The sequence below is a fragment of the Chrysemys picta genome, chromosome 19, assembly GCF_011386835.1.
Source record: "Chrysemys picta bellii isolate R12L10 chromosome 19, ASM1138683v2, whole genome shotgun sequence".
Taxonomy (NCBI): domain Eukaryota; kingdom Metazoa; phylum Chordata; order Testudines; family Emydidae; genus Chrysemys; species Chrysemys picta.
The window spans coordinates 8,253,405-8,279,015 of NC_088809.1; the positions used below are offsets into that span (position 1 = coordinate 8,253,405).

General features: G+C 43.1%; 1 protein-coding gene across 12 annotated transcripts in view; it reads left to right on the forward strand.

Moving 5' to 3' along the window:
* The window catches only part of CUEDC1 (CUE domain containing 1), a 115,033-nt gene that overhangs the window by 67,643 nt on the left and 21,779 nt on the right, over window positions 1–25,611 (forward strand). For 8 of the 12 annotated variants that reach the window (XR_010593759.1, XR_010593758.1, XM_065572766.1 and 5 more), the window contains one exon: window positions 17,597–18,230. Coding sequence is in view for 10 of the 12 variants with exons in the window: in XM_065572766.1 (XP_065428838.1) it covers window positions 17,940–18,230 (291 nt within the window). In the remaining 2 variants the exon portion in view is untranslated. Of the gene's footprint in view, window positions 1–6,016; window positions 6,117–17,596; window positions 18,231–25,611 lie in introns of all 12 variants that reach the window. The other 4 variants (XM_065572759.1, XM_065572760.1, XM_065572765.1 and 1 more) reach the window with 1 other exon arrangement.

Consider the following 25,611-nt stretch of genomic DNA (forward strand, 5'->3'; position numbering starts at 1 on the left):
GCTCAGCCCCAGGGTCAATTTCAAATATATTAAAGCTAATGTTTAAAATCAAATTTACACAAGTTAAGAAGGAAGATACTGTACATCTGGGGTCAGGCTTAAGTTATGAGAGGTTACAAGTATCGGGTATAAGGTTCACAAGATACATACATAGCACATAACCAGCATAGACCCAGATTGGGGTGCGGGAGTTTTTAAAGCATCCATGAATAAGTGATCTCGGGTAAGCCACCCATTACTACTATTTAAGTACTCCAAACACTAGTAGGGTGGTCTAATCAGATCTCTTCTGCTGCAAAGGAATCCATGCTGTTTTCTGTGGAATGCAGCTTGAAAAGTGATGTCTAAGTGCTGGAGTTGTTTTGACTGTACTAATGATCTTATAAGCAGACCCTGTAAAAATCCCCATCCTGAGTAGCTTAGTATGTTGGGCAACTTAATGCCTTGTATTTGTGAAGTGTTTGGAGTGCAGTCCATCTTTCGTAGTCCAGAAAGCGTGGAATAGTTTTGTGTTCAGGATCTGTAAAAAACGACAGAGTCCTGTGGTACCTTATAGACTAACAGACGTATTGGAGTTGATCTCCAAATTATGGGGACATTGCTGCTGACATTGGAATGAGATTGAAAGGGAAATGGAGATGTTAGGCCAACCAAATGGACAGAAACACATGGGCAGTCTGATTTCTATCTCTCAGGTAGGTTTGGTACATGGCCCTAGTCTCCCTGGGACAGTACTGAAGCAATGCCTTATCCTGGTGCTTCAGGGTGCAGTGCTTCTTTTTCCGTCTTAATCACTTCTCGTCATTTGAAGATGCTACAGTTCTTTCCCTGGAGGGTATGGGAATTAGTCATAGTGGCCAGCCAAATTCCAGCTGGTGTGATTGCTTTCTGCTTGCCATAAAACTCCGTAGGGGCCTGGTCCAAAGCCCATCGTAGGACTCCCTTTGACTTCAGTGGGTTTTGGGTCAGGCCATAGAGTTTCAACAGAATGCAGAATTCTTTGTTTCCTGTTCTAACACTGTATAGTGCTGCCATGGGCTGTTCAACATCTGCCACCTTTCACTATGGACATGGCTGAATTTCATCGAAGAGAGCAATTCTTACATATAGGAGCTGTATTTTGTAAACGTGTGTTGTGTGCCTTTGGGATGGAAAGCGAGGTATAAATGTAAGATTTGATTGCTGATAATTGTCACAATACTTAATTTGTATGGCTGCCAAACGAGCAGGTATCTCAGCAGTTGCCCAAGGGAAAGACCGGTACCAATAACTAGTAGTTCTGCTTTACCTTAATGAGCAGAATTGAACTGAATGTTGTTAGATTTAAACTTGCAAGAGTGCCAGCACTTAGGAATGCGATTGCACATATGATCAGCATCTGTTAATGTCAGGAGTAGGGGAGAGCCGGAAGTGTTCATGGTGAACTTGCACAAGGTTACAATATTGTGTTTTTCACACCTTGTAAACCATTTTAAAGCAGCACCTGCCAAGCCCAGCTTTTGGGGCCCATCTGTATAATTATTATTATCCGGTAATAGTCCTGAGAAGAAAACATGGCAACCATTTAAGCCTTAATGAATTCAAACAGGCAGCCATGCACTAATTTATTCTTGTGCAACAGAAGCTGCCCAAGGTCAGTTTATCATCAGATATTTGGAGAGCAACCAGCACGTTGCTATATTTCAGTGTGTGAAACCGAGCTCGCCCCATCTTGTCCAGTGATATCAAAAGATGACACTGAAGGCTGCTTGAGCCAGGATTGTTGCTGCTGTATTCTCCCTCTGATTACACATACACAACACAACTCCAAGCCTGGGCTTGGATGAAATAAGTCAGTGAAAAAGCAATTATTGTATGTGCGTGTGTGTATCTGTTACTTTTTTCTTTTTTTAAGGCTCAGTTTAATTTCATCAGCAGAACATAAAACACCTAGCAATTTAAAAAAAATACTTTTTCTTCATGCTGATATTGGTGGATTTGCCTCACAGCGTGTACTGTTGTTAAAATTAATTTTACAGGCAAATGTAAAGACTAAGGAATGTCTTGCAAATATCTGTAGGTGGTACGTAGAGATAGAAGAAGCTTATATCTAGAAATGAACCCACACAACCTGAAAAAGCCCCAACTGGTACAGAAATTCAGCAGCCTGTTGTTTAGCACCACAGGTCCCCAGGAACATATTGCCTTGGCACTCAGCTTGCTGCACTGGTTCTCCATTCAATGCAGAATCCAAATTAAAGTCTCTGTTTTGATATGTATAGCCCTTTGTGGCACTGAGTCTAGCAGTATCAGAGAACTCCCCTCCATCCATGACCTGCCATGACAGCTGCATTCCCCTGGAACAGTAAAGTTGCCTACCAAGAGAGGGAGACTTAGGAGTTCTGGAGCAAGAACTTTCAGAGCAGCTGGACCTAGACTGTGGAAATCCCTCCCAAAAGAGATAAGAAGAGGCACAGAATGAAGCACTCACGGAGTTAAGTGCAAAACTAATTCATATTTCTTTGACTTCAGTAACTTCTACTCCCACATGTATATTATATACACACTTGTATATGTAGAGGTGTATGTATATAAATTATGAAATTGTTGTTAGTTCTGTTTTTAAATACTATCTATCTGAAGGTCCCCCATTACCGTAGTATCTGAGTACCTCACAATCCTTAATGTGGTCATCCTCGCAGCACTCTTGTGAGGCATGTACGTGTTTGGAAGACATTTGGATAATCCAGCAACAGAGCCACATAAATACCCTGATAGAGGATTAAAATTGTAGTGCTTTGTGAGCTAGATGCAAGCACACGCTCTTTGACACAAGCAGAACCTCATGCCTCCCAAGCAGCCTGTCAGTCTATCAGGCAGATCTGTGTTTGGGCATTTTCTAGAATAACTTCTTTTCTTCCCCCCTCGAGATTTTTCACATGAAAGTTCTTATATAAGAGCAAATGATTATTATTTATTATTGCAGCTAGAAATCCTGTGGGTATTATGCAGTTGGTTTGATTGTAGAATAATAGCATTAGAAAATGATTGTGTTGACTCTGCTCGGTTTGAATATGCAGCTATTAAAAGAGAGAGTTTCTTTCCTGTGTTGTGATATAACAATAACTTACTTCCGGGTTCCACATCAACACCAGTTCCATGCAGGAAGGCAGTAGCAACATCTTGTCAACCTGTGGTAGTGAATTTGGTCTCACAACAGCAAGAGGGGCAAACAAAATGTGCTGGATTGTGTCATGATCCTTAGCCCCACTCCTGAACCAGAGATCATGCATTGTCTGCTTGCTAGAACAATTTACCTGTTGGGTTTTAAAACCAATGAAGTGCTCAGGAAAGGATAGTAGGTTTTATCTTGTTAATACAGAGAGATGCTATCCTCTCTCCCTTGCGCCCCAGAGTATTAAAATGACCCCCTAGAACAAAGTGCATGAAAATGTTTGCGAGATCTAACCCTGCTGTGATTTCACCATTTGAACAGCACTTGCAATATAAATCTCTGGGATCATAATATTGCGTTGTGCTATATGGCAACAAGCTTGAGAATGGAGGGCGCTTTCCATTTGCATGGTAATGAACCATTCTCTTCCAAGGGGTGTCAAAAACAATTGAATTAGCTAATGAGATTTTACTCGAACCATCTGCCAGTCCCCTTCCCTTTCCTTGGGTGGAATGCAGTGCTGTGACAAATAAATGGACCTGTTTGGAAGGAATTGTGATTTTCTGTATTCCTTTGATCAGTGTGATACTTGCTGTAATATCACTTCTCAGGTTTTCTGTACAGGGAGGGCGGGGGTAAAAGGAACTGGTATGGTTGTGACCTGTCATGTGTGTAGCTTTGGGTATCTAGTAGTGCCAACCCCAAGCATTCAGAAAATCATGAGATGGGCTTAAAAGTCATGAGGGTTTTTAAAAAAAAAAAATCAAAAGTGGATTCTATTTTGTTTGTCTTCTTTATTTATCAAGGATCATGCTTGCAAACTGCGCTGTGCAGCCAGGAGGGAGAGAAACTGACACGGTTTCATCTTTCCCGTTTTAAATTGGCTCCAGGAACTGGAGCTATAAGAAGAATACCAAGTTAGAGACTAGCCTAGCAAGATATAGGTGAAGCAAAAGGCATCAGGTGTCTATTTTGGCATTTTACTGAAAGCTTTATCTTCTGGAGTCATGTGATATTATGTGAGGTGATAAATAATATAGGATAATCCTTTCCTGGGAGCAAGGGGCAAATGAAAAACAGAGGCAGGCTCTGAGCAGCCATGAGACTGAACTCGGAGAGTGAGTGAGTGTGTGTGTGTGTGTGTGTGTGTGTGTGTGTGTGCCACACACACACCCCTGAGTACTATATGCTGCCTTCCTGTAATCTATATAATAGGATTCCAGGATTGCCACTCTGTGTGTCATTCTAGAATGTCTGCTGAGTCAGTGTGAAGCAATAGAAATAGCTACAAGCATGGCTGAGAGCTCTTTTTGTTCAAAATATCACCAGGTTCAGTCATCACCGGGATTCACAGTCCGTTACCCAGTTTTTAAGTTCTAAGCTGTTTTGACTTTATGAATGACACCCATGTGGTATATAGTTACAGTAAGGCGTGTATCTTTGCCAGGCCAAAAGTCTTAGACCATTGTGATAACAGAGGTAACTCAGCCAATCACCATCCTTGCTCTACAGCTATCTTGCATGCAACAATTTCAATGGTTATATGAAGGAAGCTGCACAAAAGATGGATTTCTTGGCCCAACCGCCACCCCTGTGCTAGTCTTCTTAAGGTCCAGGACTCCGCTATTTATGACATCTGGTCTAAATGCAAACATAACTTAGATTTGACAGTTCCCATGGAAAGGGTGGATGCTGACCAGCGTTCTGCCCTCCAGGAGGCTCGCTGCCCGGCCCCTCCCAAAGTCCCCAAAGGCATACACATTGATGTCCAGGGACTTACGGTTGGCCTGCTGTACCTGGGTGAATGTTGCCCTTAATGTATAGTTTAGGAACATGAGGTCTGACTTTGATCTCACTGAGACCAGTATAAATCAGGATTAACTCCCCTGAAGTCAACGTGTACATGAAAAGAGAAATTGGCTCAGAGTCTCGTCTTAAGAAGCAAGTGCAGCATTTAAAGGTTACTTGGCTTTTAAGGCAATACTGGTCTAGCTTGGGAAGAAACAGGCAAGTATTAAATAGGGGTGAGGCTCCTTTGGTTCCCGCTCCCCTGCTCTTTGGGATGCGGGGCAGGAGACTGGCGATCTTATATGTCCCTCTTTGGGCTACATCAGCTGGTGTGGTGTTGCTTTTGTGGCTTTGTTTTGCTGGCAGAGTAGTGTGCAGGGGCTTCCATCCCCTCTGGAGCTCTGGGCACGCCCCCTTCGTGCTGCGACACAGTTTGAAGCTCATCCAGCTACTCAACCAAAAGTGGGTGGGGTGAGGGATGGTAGGAAAAGTTTGTTGAGAGCAGGCTCACGTGGAGGCTTTTGAAGCTTGGGGATATTGTCTGTTGCCTTTGCCCCTGCACTTTGATGTGACAGAACAGTTCCTCGTGCTCTGGGTTGCTGCTCCAATGGTTAGAGCAAAAGACTTGGAGTCAGGGCCCTTGTCTCTGCCACTGACTCACCATGTGGCCTTGAGCAAGTTGATTAGCCTTTCTTAGTCTCAGTTTCCCCACCTGTGAATGGCTGTAAGAACATGTACCTCATGAGCTAATCGCTGTTAGTAGAGATAGCGGGATGAAATATGTTATGGAACTACAAAGTATTATTGTTGGGCTAAATTCATCCCTGGAGTAACCCCATTGACTCCAATGGTAAATTCTATCCCATTAAGTCTAATCAGGGTCCATTCATAGTACCCTCCTTCACCAGGTTAATGAAACCTTATGTAAAAACCCTCGCAGGTTTATTTTCTCTCCTGATCCAAAGATATTTCCATGGGTTTGTTTTGGTATATTAAGTACTGTTTTGGGGATTTGGGGGCAAGAGAGGTTTTTTTCCAATGTTTCACAGATTTCTCTCTTACCATTCTGCCCAGGTGTTCAACCCTGTTGTACTGTGAACATGAGCTGAGATGTGTCCCGCCCCCTTAGCACGTGGATGTCTTTGTGAACTCCATTTCTTCTCCAGTGCATTTGGTATGTTTCATCTCCCTCTCCTCTGAGTGCCCTCTGCCTTTCCTGACTGGCAAACGCAAAAGCCCGCGCGACTGGAGGCTGAGAGATGGTGAAAATGAGCTGTCTCACTTCCCCGCCACTTCAGACGGCCTGCAGGGCCATCACAGATGCTCTCGCTCTGCATTATTGAAGCTCTCATTCGTCAGCACATAGTGGCACTTAGAGTCAGATGCAAACAGCCCCAGGAGAATTGTTTGTTCTTTGGCGAGCTAGAAAAACTGGTTCCCCGGCACTTTTAGACATTCCCATAATTGAATATAATTTGCCATTAGATTAATATCTCTCCACTGTTCACTAATGAGTCTGGGATATAGCTGTCCCCAGCCTCAGCTTCTCTGTGATGCTAAGGCTCTGGAGGGTTCATAGGTAATGCATAATTTGTCCATACTGTTCTCTGAGTCAGCTTAACAGGCTGGATACAGTGACCTATAGGCCAGGTTCTTTACTGCCAAGTAGGACATATCTGGGGGAGGAAGGGAGTGTAGGAGGCAGTACTGTCTAATGATTAGCACTTAGGTATCTGGGAGCCATGACTCCTGGGTTCCACTGCTGTCTTTGTCACTGACTCTTTTGGTGATGTAATTCCTGTGTGCCTTGCTTTCTCTGCCTGTAAAATAGGGATATAATAAAAGTTTGTAAAGAATTTTTGAGGTCCTGAAATGATTGGACAATGGGTAGATAAGAGTTACAATCCTGATGTTACAAATGGGTAGCCTAAGGCATAGAGAAGCTAAGGCTGAGGTTTATTAGTGGGATTAATTTTAATGGGATTTGGGTGTCCAAATCCGCTAAGGTGAATTTTAAAATCTCAGCCCACATGACTTGTCCATGGTGAGACAGTGGAACAGAACTCGGGAGTTCTGACTTTCAGTACCTAGCTCTAGCTACCAAGTAATATCACACCATATGATTTCCGGCATCACAAACTGAAGCATTTGAGTACCTAAAAACGTCCACTTTCTGCATCTGAATGTTTCCATTGAAGCTGTAAAAATCTATACTGCTTATTGCGCGTTGTTTTCCAGCTGTTCAGTGAGTGTGTTTTTTCTTTTATTCGTTCCATTATTTTACATGAGAAAGCAGTTAGACAGGTTGGTAATGGACAAGAGCACTCATCTTTACTTTTTGGAAAATCAGCATAACCTTTGACTTTCTCTAACCTCCTGGCATTTCCCCAGTGCTTCATTGACTTTACAAAAATAATTATCAGTAGTCCAGTAATTCTAACAACCTCTGATTGCTGTCATCCAGTCTAGCTGGTTTGTATTCAATATTTCCAAGTATTCCTTTACTGTACTTGCTCCTTAACAAGAAATACAAAGAAGACAGTCAACAAACAAGCGATATAAAGAAGTGTCAACAAACAGAATATGAGGAAATACCCCAAAATAACTATTGGTAAAGGTAAAGATCTCACCTACCTCATAGAGAGTTTGTGATCTTAAATTAATCCGTGTCTGTAAAGTGGTTTGAAATTCTCTGATAACAGGTACTGTTGAAGTGCACGGGCTAATAAAGAAAGATATTTTAATGGATTTACAGTAAATTAACCATGATTATCATCACTGCAAATTGTGGCCACGTACATATATAAACTTAGGGGCACATGAGGGAAAAGGCACAGATCTGTGGTTAAAATGTATCATCTCTGCTCTGTCTAATACTTCTCTTCAAAGGCATCACTGACAGACTGAAACAGACTTCACAGCAAATTTTTTCCAAACTACAGTGTATTGTGTCATCCATGGTTTTGGAAATAGCTGAATACTGCAATCCCTTAGTGTTGTTCAAACCAAGACATGCTATAGAGCCTTGTTGACGTATAGCATATTGTACACATACCTAATTTAAAAAATATTCTGACCAGAATCAGTCTGTTACTGCACTTAGACATGCTATGCACTGTGGACTATAATTTAGATGAATTGTCCCAGTCTCCCATATCCTGTTGACTAACAGCTCCCTTGGAAAGGAATAATTGATATTTGAACAAGCTGACTTGGTCTCTTGCTGACATGGGGCCTGATTTTGAGTAGTGCTGAGCACCCAACTGAAATCAATGAACTCTTTGGGCACTTGGAATATTGGGCCTGTGTTCTTCACATACAAAGCAACATACTAGGATGCTTTCAGGCTCCTACCAGAGAGTGACGTTCACCCCTGTGCAGAGGGCCAGTGCACAAATTATGCACAAATTAAACCATCAAAAAAGGGTGCATGGGCCTTGAGCTAGGTCTGTGACCATGGGTAGATTTCACCCACACATGGAAAGAGAGGACCCATCTAAAGTAAAATTAGACTGTAAGCACCTCTGAGCAGGGACCTCTGGCACAATGTAAATAATTTATCTGAGCACCGATAGTATTAGGCATGCAGCAATTCATAGATTCTAGGGCCAGAAAGGACCATTGTTGTCATCTAGTCTGACCTCTTGTATAGCACAGGCCATAGAAGTTCCCCAAAATAATTCCCCCCTGCAATACCATACAGGTTAGAAGGGTAGTGAGTAGGGTTTGTTTTATCCTACCTCTATTTACTAAATGACCTTTTACAGTTGCATCAGGCATAGCATCTTTTAAACAAGGCTAAGCCTCATAACTTACTGCTATTTTTAAAGGATACTAAATTAGATCCCCCTGTATGACAAAGACAGATAATATCAACTGGCTTGGTTAAGATACATTTAAAATAAAGAGTTTACCACTGGGCTCCTTTTTACAGAAACATGCTCAGAAAGACAATTTTTAAAAAATTCAGAGAAGGTGCTTCACTTTAAGCATATGCTACAGTGTCATTGACTGCACTGGAACTTAAACACGTGCTTAGGCTCCCTTCCTGAACAGAAACATTTTCCTAAGCTGGGGGCTAAATACTGACATGAATGGGAGTTGTGTCCTAGTAAGGAATGTGTGAATCCTGAGGTCTCTGTCCTACAAGTTGTTCCATGTGGGCAGACTGTGGCCACAAATGTTGGGGATCAGAGATTTAGTAAGGACATGGGATTTGGCCCAGTGTATGAAGACACATGTATGGCAAGCAATTGACTAGATGATTCTAAGCAGTGGCTAGTGTGGTCTGAATGTACCTTCAAGTGACATATTCATATGCGTTTTGCCATGGCGTATAAACCAAGGTGTAGATTTCCCTTGTCTCCAAAGAGCAGACTAACACCCAATCAATGGAGGTCGCTTGCTCTTTCTTTGTGTGGTTCTAGGTGCTTAAAATTCCACTTGTCCTGTAGGATGAATTCCATTGACAACCACTAAGTTCTGGTAAGCAAACAACCAAAAAAGACACTCTTTTATAGAATGTTTGGAATATTGAGGTTCTAAGACTGTAGCAATTGCATTTTTGTCTTTACAAAGCTGTTCTTTATAATAAGCTGCCATGTTTTTGAATGGCCTTCTTTGTGTCTCATGGGGTGATCAGAATAGCACACAAGATCCCTTGCAGAATTCCAACAGTTTAACCAAAGTGTCGGTAGGGTCATTGCTAGATTCCTGTTGTTCCCTGGTCAGAGGTTAGTAATCAGTTCATGAAGAAGAGGCTTCCACCAATTCAGTTTTTTTCTGAGGTGGGTTTAAAGAGACTCTGTTATTACTTTTTCCTTTCTTTCACCAACATCAGGAAAGCATAATGATCATGTGTTGGCTTATAATGTGAATTGACATGATACCATCAGCCTAGCAGGTGGGAGCACCAATGAGATATTTTGTTGTTGTTTGACTTGAGAGATCAAAGTGTTCGTAGCACTTTGTGTAGTTACTACATCATAGCTGATATCCTGGCTCGCCACTGCTTTTATTTCTCTTTAGTATTCATTACTTTTGGAAACATCTGTAATAGGTATTTTTATCTAATCAGCACATTAGGTTTTCTGGACTGCACTCAATCTCTGTGCGACTGTCTTGGTAGTTTAAAATAAAATGTGTGAAGGGGAGCCAGGGGCCAGAATGTAACACTGCAAATGGATGTTTCCTCACCGGTTACCACGGTTTCTCTGACAAAGGAATTCCACTCTCTTGCGATTATGCACCATGGTACTTTGCTGTTTTCTGGAGTCAGATAATTAGATGGTGAAGCAGGACAGGCCTCTTAGTAACTGCTACATGTTGAACAGGTTAACAACCAAACATGCAGGCCTGGGTTCTGTCTACAGTTACATGACTTAATGCCTTTGAACGAACAAGGGGAAAGAAATATGGTCTAGGGGCTAATGCAGGGAAATGGAAGGCATAAGGACTGGGTTTCATTCCTGGCTCTGCCCGAGATCACACAGTGAGTCTGTATCAAGTCCCTTAAACTTTTTACCTCAGTTTCCCCATATGCAAAATACTTGAGATGTGATGCTTGTCAGTTGTCAAGCTCTTTTCAGTTTTTGGGTAGAAGTTGCAAAGTATAGGCTAAGCCCTGTAAGATGCTGAGTGGCTCTTAACTCTCATTGAAATTAACATCACGATCTCTCTGTTCTCTGCCATGAACCCTAGAAAAAAACTTGACAACAAGTAGTCTGCTAGTGTATCATGCTGACTATATTGTTGCATTGTTTCCCTCTCAGACTATTTGTATGAATCTGTTGTCTCTTGTACTATTTACATTGTTAGGTGTTTGGCTCGGAGACTGTCTTTTTGTTCTGAGTTTGTAGAGTACCTTGCACAGTGGGGTCCTGGTCTATTAATAATAATTAATATGCGTGTCATAATTTTAGGCCCCAATCCTGCAGTTGGATCAGTGTGGGTGCAGGGAATCCTCCTACATGGTTCTAGTTGCAGGATCTCGGCCTTGGTTTGTAAAGGCAACAAATGAGTTTAGGTTGGATTTAGGGCAACAGTCTGAGGAGAGATTAACCATAAAAAAATAAAATCCAAACAGGGACCTTCCTTCTCAAAGAATTAGTGGAAAAGTGTCCTATATATCCAGCATAAATCAGCAACATTAACAAGGCCAAATGCTCTTGTTTTCATACCATAGGTGGAAGACTAATTGATAAATCTGACGGAATGTGAGAAATGAAAAAATCCCAGCATGTTAAATTCAAAAAGCAGGAGGAATTCCAGCAGAAGAATACATTTGTGAAATGTCACAGTTAACGCATGTCTGGCTTTGCCCAGTAATAAGTGCTTTCCCATGTAGAAAAGTTTGTTTACAGTAAGCACCTCTCTCTCCAAAGATTTGTGCAGGATACAGCTCGTATTGCTAAAGGGTAGGTGCTTTGGTGTGAGATTCAGTGATCACTGGCTGACCTATCGGACACTGGGTGAGGACATGGTTTGTACTGCTGTCTGCACTGATGACCGGAACAACTTTACAACAAAACATCCTTCTTACTTTCCCTGCATAAACCCTGATTTTCAGAGCCCTGCTGTTAACCTGCTATATTGGGCCAGAACTCAGGGAAAGTTTGTTGGGGGTAGGTTAGGGAGGGCAGGTTGGTTGGGAGCAGAACTTGACTGAGTAGTAATGTGTTACAGGAAGTTCTACTGATATTCCTCATGAGTCATATTGGCACCTCCCTGTCCTTTTATATTATGTTTGGAGAGAGGCAAGGGACCCGGAGCTGGGAGATCCGGGTTCTGTTTCCAACCTTGCCATTGGGCAAGTCACTTTCCCTTCTCCATGCTTCCGCTTCCCCATTTGTACAATGGGAATGTGATATAATTTATTTTATTACTGTTACTACATAGCATGTTGGATGGATTGATGGCAATTCTGTTTACAGTGACCTCAGGCTACCAACATATAAGGTTGCTGCCTGCTTCCCCAGCCAGCCCACCCACCTTGCCCCTACACACTGACTGCCTGCTGGATGGGAACCCACAACTCCCTACAACCACCAACTATTTGGAGATATAGAAGTATCGCATTTGTCATTGGATGCCAAAGACAGCAAGGCCCCCACTACCCTGAATTCGGTGTTGGAAAATGTGTCTTCTCCCCGCAGCCCACCCCCAATATGGATCGTGTCACACAACTACAGTGCTAGATGTCAAGGCCAGGCTGGGGGCGGCCAACATGCACTGGTTAGTTATCAAGCTGTGATAAGAAGACATGTCATGGAGTTAGGGTCGAGCCAAGTGAGGGTATTAGGAAGTTGGGGTCAGGCACTGAGTTGCAGGCAGGAGACATGTAATGGAATTGGGGTTGAGCCAGGTCAGGAATTGGGGTTGAGCCAGGAAGTCAGGGTCAGGCACCAGGTTAAAGACCGAAAGCAAGTAGTGGACGAACTGGGGTCAGGAGCCAGAGTCTAAGGTTCATGGTAATGCAAGGTCTGGAGCAGAAGTGGATAGTCTTCATAGTTGCTCAGACAGTATTTAGCTTTACAGGGCCAGCCAGCAGAAACCCAGCATGAGCTCCAAATGGCAATGTGTAAGTGTTGGTAGCCCAGAACCTCGATGGTCCCAGATTCTAGTCCCACAGGTGCTTAGACTAGAGCAGCGGTTCTCGAACTTTAGCGATGCGAGGACCCCCATTTTGCTTTAAAATTTTTCAGGGACCTCCAAGCCCACCCGCTCAGCCCCAAGCACCACCCTCACTCCACCCATTTCCCCAAGTCCCCGCCCCACCTCTTCCTGCCCTCCGCTCTCTCCATTCCCCCCTCCCTCCATCACTCGCTCTCCCCCACCCTCACTCACTTTCAGTAGGCTGGAGCAGGGGGTTGGGATACAGGAGGGCGTGTGGGCTTTAGGAGGCAGTTGCGGTGCAGGTGGGTGTGGAGGGTGCAGGCTTTGTGAGGGAGTTTGGGTGCGGGAGGGGGTGCAGGCTCTGGCTGGGCAGCGCTTATCTCTGACAGCTCCTGAAAGCAACTGGCACATCTCTCTGGCTGCAGCTCCATGTGCTGCCCCTTCCTGCAAGCACTGCCCCTGCAGCTCCCATTGGCCAGAAACTGCGGCCAATGGGAGCTGCAGAGTCGGCACTTGGGGTGGGGACAGCGTGCGGAGACCCCCCCCCGCACCAGGGGCCACAGGGACATGCCAGCCGCTTCCGGGAGCGGCGCAGGGCCAGGGCAGGCAGGGAGCCTGCCTTAGATCTGCTGCGTGGCTGAACTTTTAGCTCCTAAAATCTCCTGGTTTGGCTTCAGTAACATCCGGGAGATAGAGGGAACGGTAGGAGATGAGGGAGGGAGGGAGGGGGAGGAGTTGATCAGTGTGGCCCGTGGACCCCTTGGAGTACCCTCGGGCACCCCCGGGGTCTGCAGACCCCAGTTTGAGAAACGCTGCACTAGAGCCTTCCTTATGCCGTGTGTTCTAATGTCCTGTCTATGCTGCAAACATCGCTGAATTGAAGGAACCATTTACCGCATGGTGGTTAAATGGTGCAAGGCTGGCCATATTTGCGGATACAGTTAAAACATGGTTCGGTCCAATCTGCGTTGCAGTACAAATCCATATGTAACTGTATCAGAGGACAACCATGCAACAGTGCCCCTTGCCCCCCAACATGGTTGCTGTTGTAATGTAGACGTGTTCTCAGTTGGAACCATGTTTACATTGAGTTTATGCTTGGCTCCCTAATGCTGATAAGAGCTAGTGGAGGTGGGGCACAGAGTGTATTATTGTGCTAGGATTAGGTGTTCGTCTGAGGAGGGGGTGGATGAACGCATATAAACAAAGATCCCATTTTTTTCATTGAAGAGGGAGGATGGTCTTATGGCTAAGGTGCTGGACTGGGCCTCCCAAAAAGGTTCAATTCTGTGCTCTGCCACAGACTTCTTAGGTGATTTTGGGCAAGTCATTTAATTTCTGTGCCTCCTGTTCCTTAACCGTAAAATGGGAACAGTGCTGTTCCTGACTCCCACTCCCTCTTTGTCTTGTTCCTTTAGGTCAGTGGTTCTCAACCTATTTACCATTGTGGGCTGCATATGTAGCTTTCTATGTGTTATGTGGGCCACATCCATGCAATATATATACTACCTGTATGGCCCTGAGGATGTCACATGGGCCACCACTGTTTGCTGATTGGTCCACAAGCGGCCTGCAGCCCGCAGGTTTAGAATCACTGATTTAGATTGTAAACTCGTTGGAGCAGGGACAGCGTCTCAGTGTGTGTATATACAACGCTTAGCACAATGAGGCCCTCTAGGCACTATCGTAATACAAATAATTAGGGTTGTCAAATGATTAAAAAAATTAACCATGATTAATTACGATATTAAAAAAATGTATCACAATTGATCACAGTTTTCATTGCACTGTTAAACAATAATAGTATATGAATTTAAATGTATTGTAAATATTTTTGGATGTTTTTCTACATTTTCAAAATATATTGATTTCAATTACAATGCAGAATACAAAATAAGACAGAAAAAAAGGGGGACATGGGTGCACCCTAGCATGCTTACTAAACAGAGTGCTCCCATGAGGCATCAGTTACAGAACAGGGCATTGTTTTGAAAAGAGACTTCAAACAGAAGTGCAAAATTAAGTGCATCCGTCTAATGTTTCTGCTGGGCTTAGTACAGTTCCCTGGAGGGATCTCTACTGCATTGTCATTGTTCTTTGCTTGGATACTGGGCTACTCTGTGCAGCCTATTAAATTGTTTAGAATAACTCAAGGTGTAAAAGCCTGAAGCTTTATTGCTAACATGAATTGGTTAGTATAAGGAACATAACTTTCATGCATAATACATACACATGATAATCAAACAGTTATGCATGGGTGACTTAGGAGGTTATTGCTCTGCCTAATGGTTTTGAATCTGATTACATGATGTTTTGCTAAGGTCCTTCTGACATTTTTATTTTAAAATAATTTGATTTGGGTTCTTTAGTAATTAAATACAATTTCTGGAACAGTTGTCTTGAATTCTCCAACTGCCAATTAAGAAAAAGCCATTGAAAATGTATATTATGGACCAAAATTGTCCTTGGTGTAAATCTATTAATCAGTGGAGTTAATCTAGAGATGAATTTGGCCCTGTGTCTCCAAATGAAAGGCAGGAGCTATATAATCTGTTTATGGTAGGGCTGTCAAGCGATTAAAATATTAATCACGATTAATCGCGCAATTAATCATGCTGTTAAACAATAATAGAATACTATTTATATAAATATTTTTGTAGGTTTTCCACATTTTCAAATATATTGATTTCAAATACAACACGGAATACAAAGTGTACAGTGCTCACTTTGTTTATTTTTATTGTAAATATTTGCACTATAAAAATAAAAGAAATAGTATTTTTCAATTCACTTAATACAAGTGCTGCAGTGTAATCTCTTTTATCATGAAAGTTGAACTTACTAATGTAAAATTATGTACAAAAAATAAATGCATTCAAAAACAAAACAATTAAAAACTTTAGAGCCTACAAGTCCACTCAGTCCTACTTCTTGTTCAGCCAATCACTCAGACAAACAAGTTTTGTTTACATTTGCAGGAGATAATACTGCCCACTTCTTGTTTACAATATTACCTGAAAGCGAGAACAGGCGTTCACTTGGCACTGTTGTAGCCAGCGGAAAACACCACCATTTAAAAAAAACAAAACAAAAAAAACCCTTCAGGTCTGACCAGCTCCATTCACAGCACACATAGGTCATTTACACTACGTATGTTTATTCTGCTTGGCCAGTAGCAAGGCCATGGAGCTTAACAAACAGTGTCACAGTTGCTAAAGACTGTTTGTACCTATTAGCTGTTAATTACCTATTATCCTGTCACAAGGTCTAAGGCAGGAGACAGTTCCCTGGATAGACTAGGACGCTGCATATATTAAACTAATTCTACATTCTACCTTAGCCACATTAAGTACAGATAATAAGGAGACTTATCTCAAGTACCAAGCAGGGTGAAACAAAGCTGGAAATGGGGCCTAGGTCTGCCAAAACTTTGGACGCATCTCTCCAGGCAAAGAAATACAACTGGTACGCATATACCATGGTAATGGGCATCAGTAGACAGAGAAATATACTTTTACCTCCTAAGCTGGGAGGAAAAGCATGACTAGGCAGATCACAATTGTGTTTTTGTGTCTGTCAAGTCCTGGCTTCCAGTGCCATTCTAACCACTAAGCCACACATTCTCCCTAAACAGCACAACGCTGTATTTTCAAATATTTATTAACATTTCACAGCGACTAAGCAGACATGTTTATATGGCACTTACGGAAATGAGCAGTTTTCTGCAGAGGGAGCTTCAGAGAGAGATTTTAGAACTGTCAAACATTTGTATAAACACAGTCACTTGGATTTGCTACTAAAGAGCAGTTCAGTGTTCTCATTCAGAACAAGAACCACAAAAGGAACTGGCGTCACCACAATTTGGATAACACATTGCCTTACTCCCCTTTCCAAGTCATCATATCTATCTTCTGGCGTGGTTATAAATTCCTCTTTAATAAATCCCTCCCTTGTACATTACAAATTCATGGGAATAACAGCTCGAAGGGGAGGAGGTTAGTTGGCTTTTTAAAAAGGAAGTATTGGATTCCCTAATCAAAGGAATATGATAACTTCCAAGAGACCGTGTCCAGAAAAAAAAACCTGTGGAGCCAATCATTCATTGTTATTCATATTACAGTAGCACACAGAAACCCCAATCAGTCATGGACTCGGGACTCTGATGTCCTAGGCACTGTACAAACACAGAACAAAAAGATGGCCTCTGCCCCAAAGGGCTTACCATCTGAATAAACAACAACAACAGCAGCATTTTCTACCCCAAAGAGTTACCATCTAAATAAAACCATTCAAAATCTCCAATTGCAGTGTTATTATTTATAAATAATTAAGTGTCTCTCTAAACACAGAAAGCAAGTAAAACCAACTTCGGCAATTTCAGAACAGCAGATAAACACTTTGCAAACATGGCAAATCAAACATTGGGAAAAGTCACCAAATCCAAGATCGAAATTCACTTTAAAACATAAACTAGGACTGTCAATTAATCACAGTTAACTCAAAAAAGTTAATCGCGATTAATCAGAGTTTTAATCGCACTAATAAACAATAGAATACCAATTGAAATTTATTAAATATTTTTGATTTTTCTACATTTTCAAATATATTGATTTCCATTACAACACAGAATACAAAGTGTACAGTCCTCACTTTATATTATTTTTATTTGCACTATAAAAATGATAAACAAAATAAATAGTATTTTTCAATTCACCTCCTACAAGTTGGAGGGTTGGAAAACACACCCATTTTCACTTTTTTCCCCTCCTTCCCACTCCCCACTTATTTTTTTTTTAAATCAAAATTTTGATCAGAGACATTCTTGACATTTTTTTGAAATGTTTCATTTACTGAAAACCACATTCTCTCTCTCTCTCTCTCTCTCAATGAATTCAAGATCATTTTTGACAAACTTCCTGAAATATTTAGAGGGAAGTCATGTCTTTTAACCAAAAAGCCCTTCTTTCTATTAAAAAAAAAACGTTCTGATCTGTTTTCCCCACGATTCTGTTCCAAGTGTGTTTTGTTTCTTGTTCCCAGGTTACATTATGCTCCAGTGTCTCAGGAGTCTGTCGTGTTGCTGAAGACGTGTCCTGCACAGGACCCCAGTGGAGAACTGCTTGGAACCAGGCCCCTCCATGTTGGCACAACAATTCCTGCTCTTCTGCTGAGGCATCCCGGATGTCTCCCCTTTGTGTGCTGGATTACTGGGCAGTAGCGTTAAAGGATGGCTATGTAGCTTCTTGACCACAAAGCTGGCAGGCGGCACCCTCCCCTCCCACCTCTTCCTCACCTAGGATTTATAGTTTCTTTCTTTCTTTCTTTTTTAATTTCTAAAGTAGGTTTTAAAAGATTAAACATTTTTCAAAAACAGCTCTCAAAAATGACAAGCCTGTTCCGGCGGAGCAGCAGTAATGGCAGCTCAAGGAACAGCTCTTCCGCCCAGGAACTCAACAACAGCCGGCCCACCAGGCAGGTGCGACGGCTGGAGTTCAATCAGGCCATGGAGGATTTCAAGACTATGTTCCCCAATATGGATTATGACATTATTGAATGTGTTTTGAGGGCTAACAATGGAGCTGTGGATGCCACCATTGACCAGCTCTTACAGATGAATTTAGACGGCAGCGGTTATGATGACAGCTCGGACTCAGATGACAGTATTCCCCCAGAGGTAACATTCATTACCCCCGCTTCTTGCATGGGTTGGGGGCTTTGTTCACTGGCATCCAGGAAAAGGATCGGAGTTCTTGTCTATAGACAGGAACTATGTGGTTGGACTCCTGGGTTCTGTTATCGGCGTTTCCTGTGTGACCTTGGGCAAGCAATTTAGCCTCAATATACTTCAGTTTCCCCACCTGTACAGTGATTATAATACTATCCCGCTTTACAATATGGTTTTATTAACCAGTGTTTTAAAGCACCATGACCTCCTCAGATGAAAGATGCTGTATTAGGCTCCAATTCAGCAAAGCATTTGAGCACACACTTAACTTTTAAGCATGTGAGTAGTCCCACTTAAATCATGTGCCTATGTTCAAATACATTGACTTCACACATTTAAACTTCCGGTTCAGTATAAATACAATGAAGTCAATAAGACTACTCACATGCTTGACAATTATGTACGTGTTTCCTGTATCAGGGCCTGAGTGCGGAGCATTGCACTTCATTCTTTGAGTTGCATTCTTTCTCTCTCTCTCTCTCTATTTATTTAGGAAGTGTCTGCTCATTCAAGAAATGTACATGTGTATATTATACTGGTATAATGATCCATACCCAGATAGTGTATTAATTAAAGGGATCTCTTTTCTCATGCCAGATTTGCTGCTAGATTTTACCTTCAGTGTATTCTGAATTTTTAGGTTGTCCCTCAAGAGCTAGATGGATTGGTAGTGGAATATAAACATTCTTTTTTACCTTTGTGATTGGTTCAACTGCAGCTTGGATGGGTGATCACCAAAGCTGATTGCATTTGGCAGCCCTTGCATTGCTTATATGCCATGAGAAGGTGTAGTTAGAGTGCCTGGTCCAATAGCACTGGGGCTGAGGGCAAGAAACATCACCACAGTTTGGCCCTACATTTAGAACTGAGTTAACTGAGTCTTTGTCACTAAAGAGGAAGGAAGGAAACAAATCTTTTGAGTAAGAAGTCGTCATATTTCCTTAGTTTTCAGAGCAGAAGAGTCTCAGCTTTGCAATGCTATTGTCACAGGAAATGTCAGCAACAACTATTTAACACATTCTCTGTATTCAGTTCTATGCTCTTTCATTTCTGTGTTCCTCATGTACCTTGAGATTGAAGAGTGGCTATGATCAGAATTTCTTTGCTGTAAGCAGGACAAATGCAAGATCTGATAAAGAGAAGGCAAAACATTGAAGCAAAGTATCTAGAAACAGCATAGCTAATACTTAATGACCTAGAAGGAAACCAAGGTGGTGAAGTGAGGATGCATCTAAATGTTATGAGGGGTCTAGTTTGCTCTTAATGCATGTTTACAGCTCTCCCTCCCCCCCGTGTGGGCATGAAGTGTGTGAGTTCTCCATTGCTCAGTGTGTGTTATATACCTTTCTCTGTGTCTTATTTACAGAGGATGTGAGTCTGTTACAGTCCCCAGTTATAGAGCCTGTCTCTTCACCTTGAGCTGTAGATACTCATGTTTCAGGTCTGGCATTCCCTGGTTCAATCCCTGGTGTCAGCCAAGATAGTGGCCATCACATGTACACATAAAGTCTCACTTGGTGAGTTCCCTGTGCTGGGGCATAGCAAGCCATCCCTTTCCTATGTCTGCTGATGAGATAAACAGCAGTATGTTCCTATGTTCATAATAAAAATGAAACAAAGTTAAAATTCTGACTCCCAACACTTACTTTCTTTAACCTCTTAGTAGAAAATGATGACACGAGTGCATGAGGGAGAGGATGGAGAAAGGAAATTCCATGGGGAATCCATTTAGTTTGTGTCATTAGCCAGAGTGAGCAGATTTCCAGTCCATAACTGGATGGATGGTGGGTAGGACCCAGGGTATCAAGAGAAAATCAGAAATCTACTGAAAAGGAAGTGTTTATTGAAAAAAACAACAACCCCCAAAACAGCTATTAACTGAAGACAGACTTCCATACAGCTTGAGTTCCAGCTTTGTCTACTTTGTTTACCAGGGAACATGCTCCATCTGGAACTTTGTGCAAGCACACAGACACATCTAGTGGCCTTCATATGTTCACTTCCAGTTATACTATTGTAACATATGGTGAGGTGCAGAAACTATGGCGAAGTAGTTTAAGAAGGAATTCTCTGGGTCTGAATGAACTAGAACCCTTATATCAGAGTGGAAACTGTGCATGTAACTCTCACTCATTGGAATGAAAAGTTATTCTGCAAACAAGTAACTTTTTAAGGCATGTTGAGTGGCAAAATGCAAAAGCATGTGGCTGATAACTTCAGTTGCGCTTTCTGATGGTGTAACCACTCACTCTATTTTGATGAGCTTTGTTTCATAGGAACAAAAAGTAGGAAGAAAAGAACAGTGGGTGGGTGGGTAGGAAAAGTAAGAGCAGAGAGTTCCACCTGCAAAAGCTGATAAGGACAGACTGTGTGTCAGGCTTAGCAAAGTGGGCAGCTGGAAACTGGCTTCAGATTACAAGAGGCTCTTCGACTATTTATGGATTAAAAACAACCTGACAAAACAAAACTAAGAAAGAGAATTGTGGCTTCTAATGTCAAGGCAATGGGATCTTGCAGGTGCTGGGGGGTCTAATTTCTTCTAACTGGAGTCATGCAATCAGGAGGGAGCTGTATTTTTGTGACTTGGGCCTAGATCCTTGTTAATCATATCATTCTGTCTGCTGTAGGCAGCATGAGCACCATCCTCCTCCTTCCCTTCCTCCTCCTGTCTCCAGTTGTATTGTGCCTGCATTAGGTATCAAGAAAGCAGGCTGTGTTCTGCAAATTGTCTACTTCTAAAAAGAAAATGTTCTCATTCTTGGATTCTTCTTCTCGGTCTTTCCAGTGGTGATTCCACCGTCAGGTCACCTGGGACGTTGCCCCACATAGAAAAAATATCTAAGTAAAATAAATATCCCTGCCTTTCTTTCACAGTTACCCTTGGATCTTCCAGATGAAGTCCATGGGGAAACCCTAGAACATGGACTGTTTTCAGCAGGGCCTCCAAAGCCAGAGGGCATGCGCACTTCAGTGAACAAGCTAGAAGCAACAGCCAAAGCCTGGGGGGCACTTTTAAAAGTGCCCTTTCTGAGTGCATGTGTCCCTGAGGAGAATTGCAGAGGATTACATACCTAAGATTTGCACCTGGAGCTGCCACTGGTGCACATTCACCCCCCCCCCCCCCCCCCCCCAGGAACTGCATAGACATCTAACAACATGATGTGTCATGGTGATATTTATAGCAAAGTAACACTGACAAGTGATTAAAACAGGGGACTGGGAATTCATACTTAGATCTGCTACTGACATCACTGTATGACCTTGGGCTGTGAACACAGACCCTGCGAAGATGGCCGCAGTGCACTGAACTGATTTTAAATGCCTAAACTACATTTAGGCATTCCTGTGTCCTGTGTTGAAACACCTAACTGATTAAGGGGTTTAAATCTCATTTTCAAAAGGGATTTGGACACTTAGGAGCCAAAATCCCATTGACAGTCAATGGGCCTCTTACCTACTTCACATGGAGAAGTTGGAAGACTCAATTAATGCTAGTTTGGCAATGTAAGATCCTCTAATGTAAAGTGCAAATTGTTTATTAACAACAATCCAGGACTCCTCATCATACCCACTGATATTACACAGCAATTTGCTGTTGAGCAAAGTGTATTTCTTTTTATAGCTAATTTTGTGGTTGAAATTAGGGCCTGTGGAAAAGGAAGGTCTTCTACCCTTAGCCCTATCCCAACAATAGTGCAAGCAGGCACTGTTCAGGCTCTTCTCCTACATACTTCAGCCAGCACCCCTCGAATAGTGATCTGCAGCACCTCCTGCTATTCCCGTCCTGGTTCCTGCATTGCTCATTCAATGTATCTCAATCCTGAGCGCCCGCCCTCCTCCCCATTTTATTCTGGTCGTGGGTGTTTCCTGAAGAGAACCATCCATCACAAGAGTGAGAGATGTCAATGGTTAGTGTCTCATTTATCCTCAGACTCATTTTCGTATGTGATCTCAATCCATATTTCCACAGGGGAGAGGCTACGGCAGTAACCCAGCTGCTGCACCTATTAAGAACGTACCAAACTACAAGTATCAGAGGGGTAGCCATGTTAGTTTGGATCTGTAAAAAGTGGCAGAGTCCTGTGGCACCTTAAAGACTAACAGATGTATTGGAGCATAAGCTTTCGTGGGTGAATACCCACTTCGTCACGCATGAAAGCTTATGCTCCAATATGTCTGTTAGTCTTTAAGGTGCCACAGGACTCTGTACCAAACTACAGTAGCTCAGAAGAGTAAATAGGTCTCTAAACCACAAGAGCCCAATTCTAGTGACACAGGGGGCACCTCTCTGTACGTAGAATGTGACCCCAGCTCGTGAAGATAAGTCATCACTATGGAATTTTACGTAGGGCTTGTCTGCACTTAAAAACACTGCAGCGGCACAGCAGTAGTGCTTCAGCGAAGATGCTACATATGCTGATGGGAGGGCTTCTCCAGCTGGCGTAGGTACTCCACCTCCCCAAGAGGTGCTAGTGCTGTCTACATCAGGGGTTAGGACGGTTTAACTGGATTGTCCACACCCCTGAGCGACATGTTATACCGACCTCATTTCCTAGTGTAGACCAGGCCTTAGGGTATGTCTGCACTACAGGTGCTACAGCGGAAGCATGGCATCTACACTGCTGTAGCATTGTAGTGTAGACACTACAGTGATGGAATGAGCTTTTTTTTTGCTATAGCAAACCACCCTATTGAGAGACGGTCATTAGGTCAATGGAAGTGTTCTAGCAATGTCTATACTGATTCTTGGGTTGGCTTAACTATGTCTCTCAGAGATGTGAATTTTTCACACCCCTGAGCCATGTAGTTAGGTTGAGCTAAGTTTTAGGCATAGAGGAGGCCTCACATTCTGTAGCTTGTTCTGCAAAGGAGCACTAAATGAACTGAGTCATTAGCAGCCAGTAACTGTTTAAGAGCCACTCCCAAGTGCATGTGAGTTGTCAACGTATGCAGCGCTCTGGGTTTTGTAAAGTAGGTCAGTCTGGAGGCCAGTCAGTAAAATATGCAAGAAGTTCAGAAGCAGGTTGCAGTTTGATTAGGGAGGCAGGCACACATTCGAGTGCATGGTTCAGTCAGTGAAATATGCAGCTAGATCAGTTTGTTTTAAAAGGCACTTGAGGTCTGAGCCAAAACCTCACTGAGTCAGAGGAAAGACTTCCACTGACTTCAGACAGCTTTGGATCAGGTCCTTCGTGAAGTCTGTTCCTGGAGGGCATCGTGGGGATGGGAACCGAGATGCCTTAGGGCTTGCCTACACTTGCGAGTTACTGCGCTGTAAAGCCTCCCCCAGCGCTGTAAATCACTCCCCGTCCACACTGGCAGGGCACTTGCAGAGCTGTATCTCTCTGGGTACACCGCTGCAGGTACTCCACTTCCCCGAGAAGCATAAGAGATACAGCGGAGTGGCTACGACTCTCCCCTGTGAGTGTGTACCAGGAATCAACCTTGCAGCGCTGTACTGATCACTTTGTCAAGTGGCCAATCCTCTCCATTGTTGTGACCGGCGGCAGGAATACTGAAGTGCCGGTTTCAAAGCTCGTACCACAGAGAAAAAGCAAACCGTTTGCTGTTTGCTTTGAGTGAGTGAATGAATGAGCAGGGAGCCGGGAGTTCGGAACTTGCAAAATAGAGTACTGACACGCTCCAAAAAGCACTCTCTCTCTCCACACACGCCCTGTCACACTCCACCCCACACCCCCGTTTTGAAAAGCACGTTGCAGCCACATGAATGCTGGGATAGCTGCCCATAATGCACCGCTCCCAACACAGCTGCAAATGTTGCAAGTGTGGCCACGCCACTGCGCTGGCAGCTGGCACTGTGGACAGACTGCAGTGCTTTTCCCTACTCAGCTGTACGAAGACAGGTTTACCTCACAGCGCTGTACAGCTGCAAGTGTAGCCAAGGCCTTAGTCTTCAGTGGCAGCTCATAAGTGACATCACTGCTGGTGAGAGATGCAGAAAGCTAGAATCAAATTAAAGACAGTCACCGGAAGCATCAACTTTTAGAGGAGGTCAAGAAGCAGCTCCTTGCCTGATCATGTTCCTCCCCCGAGAGATTACAGAGGAGTTGGGCACCTAACAGAGAAAAATAAACCTGTGTTTAAAATCAGTTCAGTTCACTGTGGCCATCTTCGCAGGGTCTGTGTTCACAGCGCAGGACTGCATGTGCAGAGCAATGCAGAGGTGTGGAGAACGCACTTACTTCCACACCATTTGGGGTGTGAACTGCAGACTCTCCCTATGCTGTGAGGAGAGGGAGTTACAAGGGAGAGAGATAAAGGCAACACCAGGAATGACTGCACTGTGCAGCACTGAAGGCCACAGTCAGCAGCCTGCCAGGAGTTGCCATGCCAACTGCTTGATCCTGGAAGGTGATCACTTTTCTTATAGAAGTCAGAAGTTGCTGAGGGAGGGATTTATTTTCAAAAATCACCTACGTGTGCAAAGTTCATGTCTTTCAGTGGCACTGGTGTGCCTAAGTGAGATGCTTTTGAGAATCCAACCCTGAGTGCTTAGCACCTTTCAAGATTGGGACTCTGATTTGCGCAGGAATTGTTGCACACTCTTAAAAACCAAAATGAAATGCACCCGGCCCTATCTGCTGATGCTTGTACAGTATCTGCTTTGCTTGTTTAGTTTCACCAGTGATTAATACTATAAGTGATCAACTGAGGCCCCTGAGTCCTAGTTTCAGAGTAGCAGCCGTGTTAGTCTGTATCCGCAAAAAGAAGAACAGGAGTACTTGTGGCACCTTAGAGACTAACAAATTTATTAGAGCATAAGCTTTCGTGGACTACAGCCCACTTCTTCGGATGCATATAGAATGGAACATATATTGAGGAGATATATATACACACATACAGAGAGCATAAACAGGTGGGAGTTGTCTTACCAACTCTGAGAGGCCAATTAATTAAGAGAAAAAAAAAACTTTTGAAGTGATAAGCTAGCCCAGTACAGACAGTTAAGAAGTGTGAGAATACTTACAAGGGGAGATAGATTCAATGTTTGTAATGGCTCAGCCATTCCCAGTCCTACTACAACTACAACATGTGTGATGGGAGAGATGTTATCCCTGCCCCTTCCTTCGAGGAGTAGAGATGATGTGTATTCAGCTAGCCATTTTTCCTCTAGGTGGTCAAGATGTCTCTGATAACTACAAGTTCCCCACCCACTGATTTATTACAGTGTCTTAAAGGGACACTGCTGGGTTTGGCAGCCCCACATTAGCTTGCTGTAAAGTATGTGATGGGCCTGATTCTTGTCCCATGTTGACATTACACCAGTGCAGCTCCATGGACATCTATAGAGTTGCTCCTGATTTACACC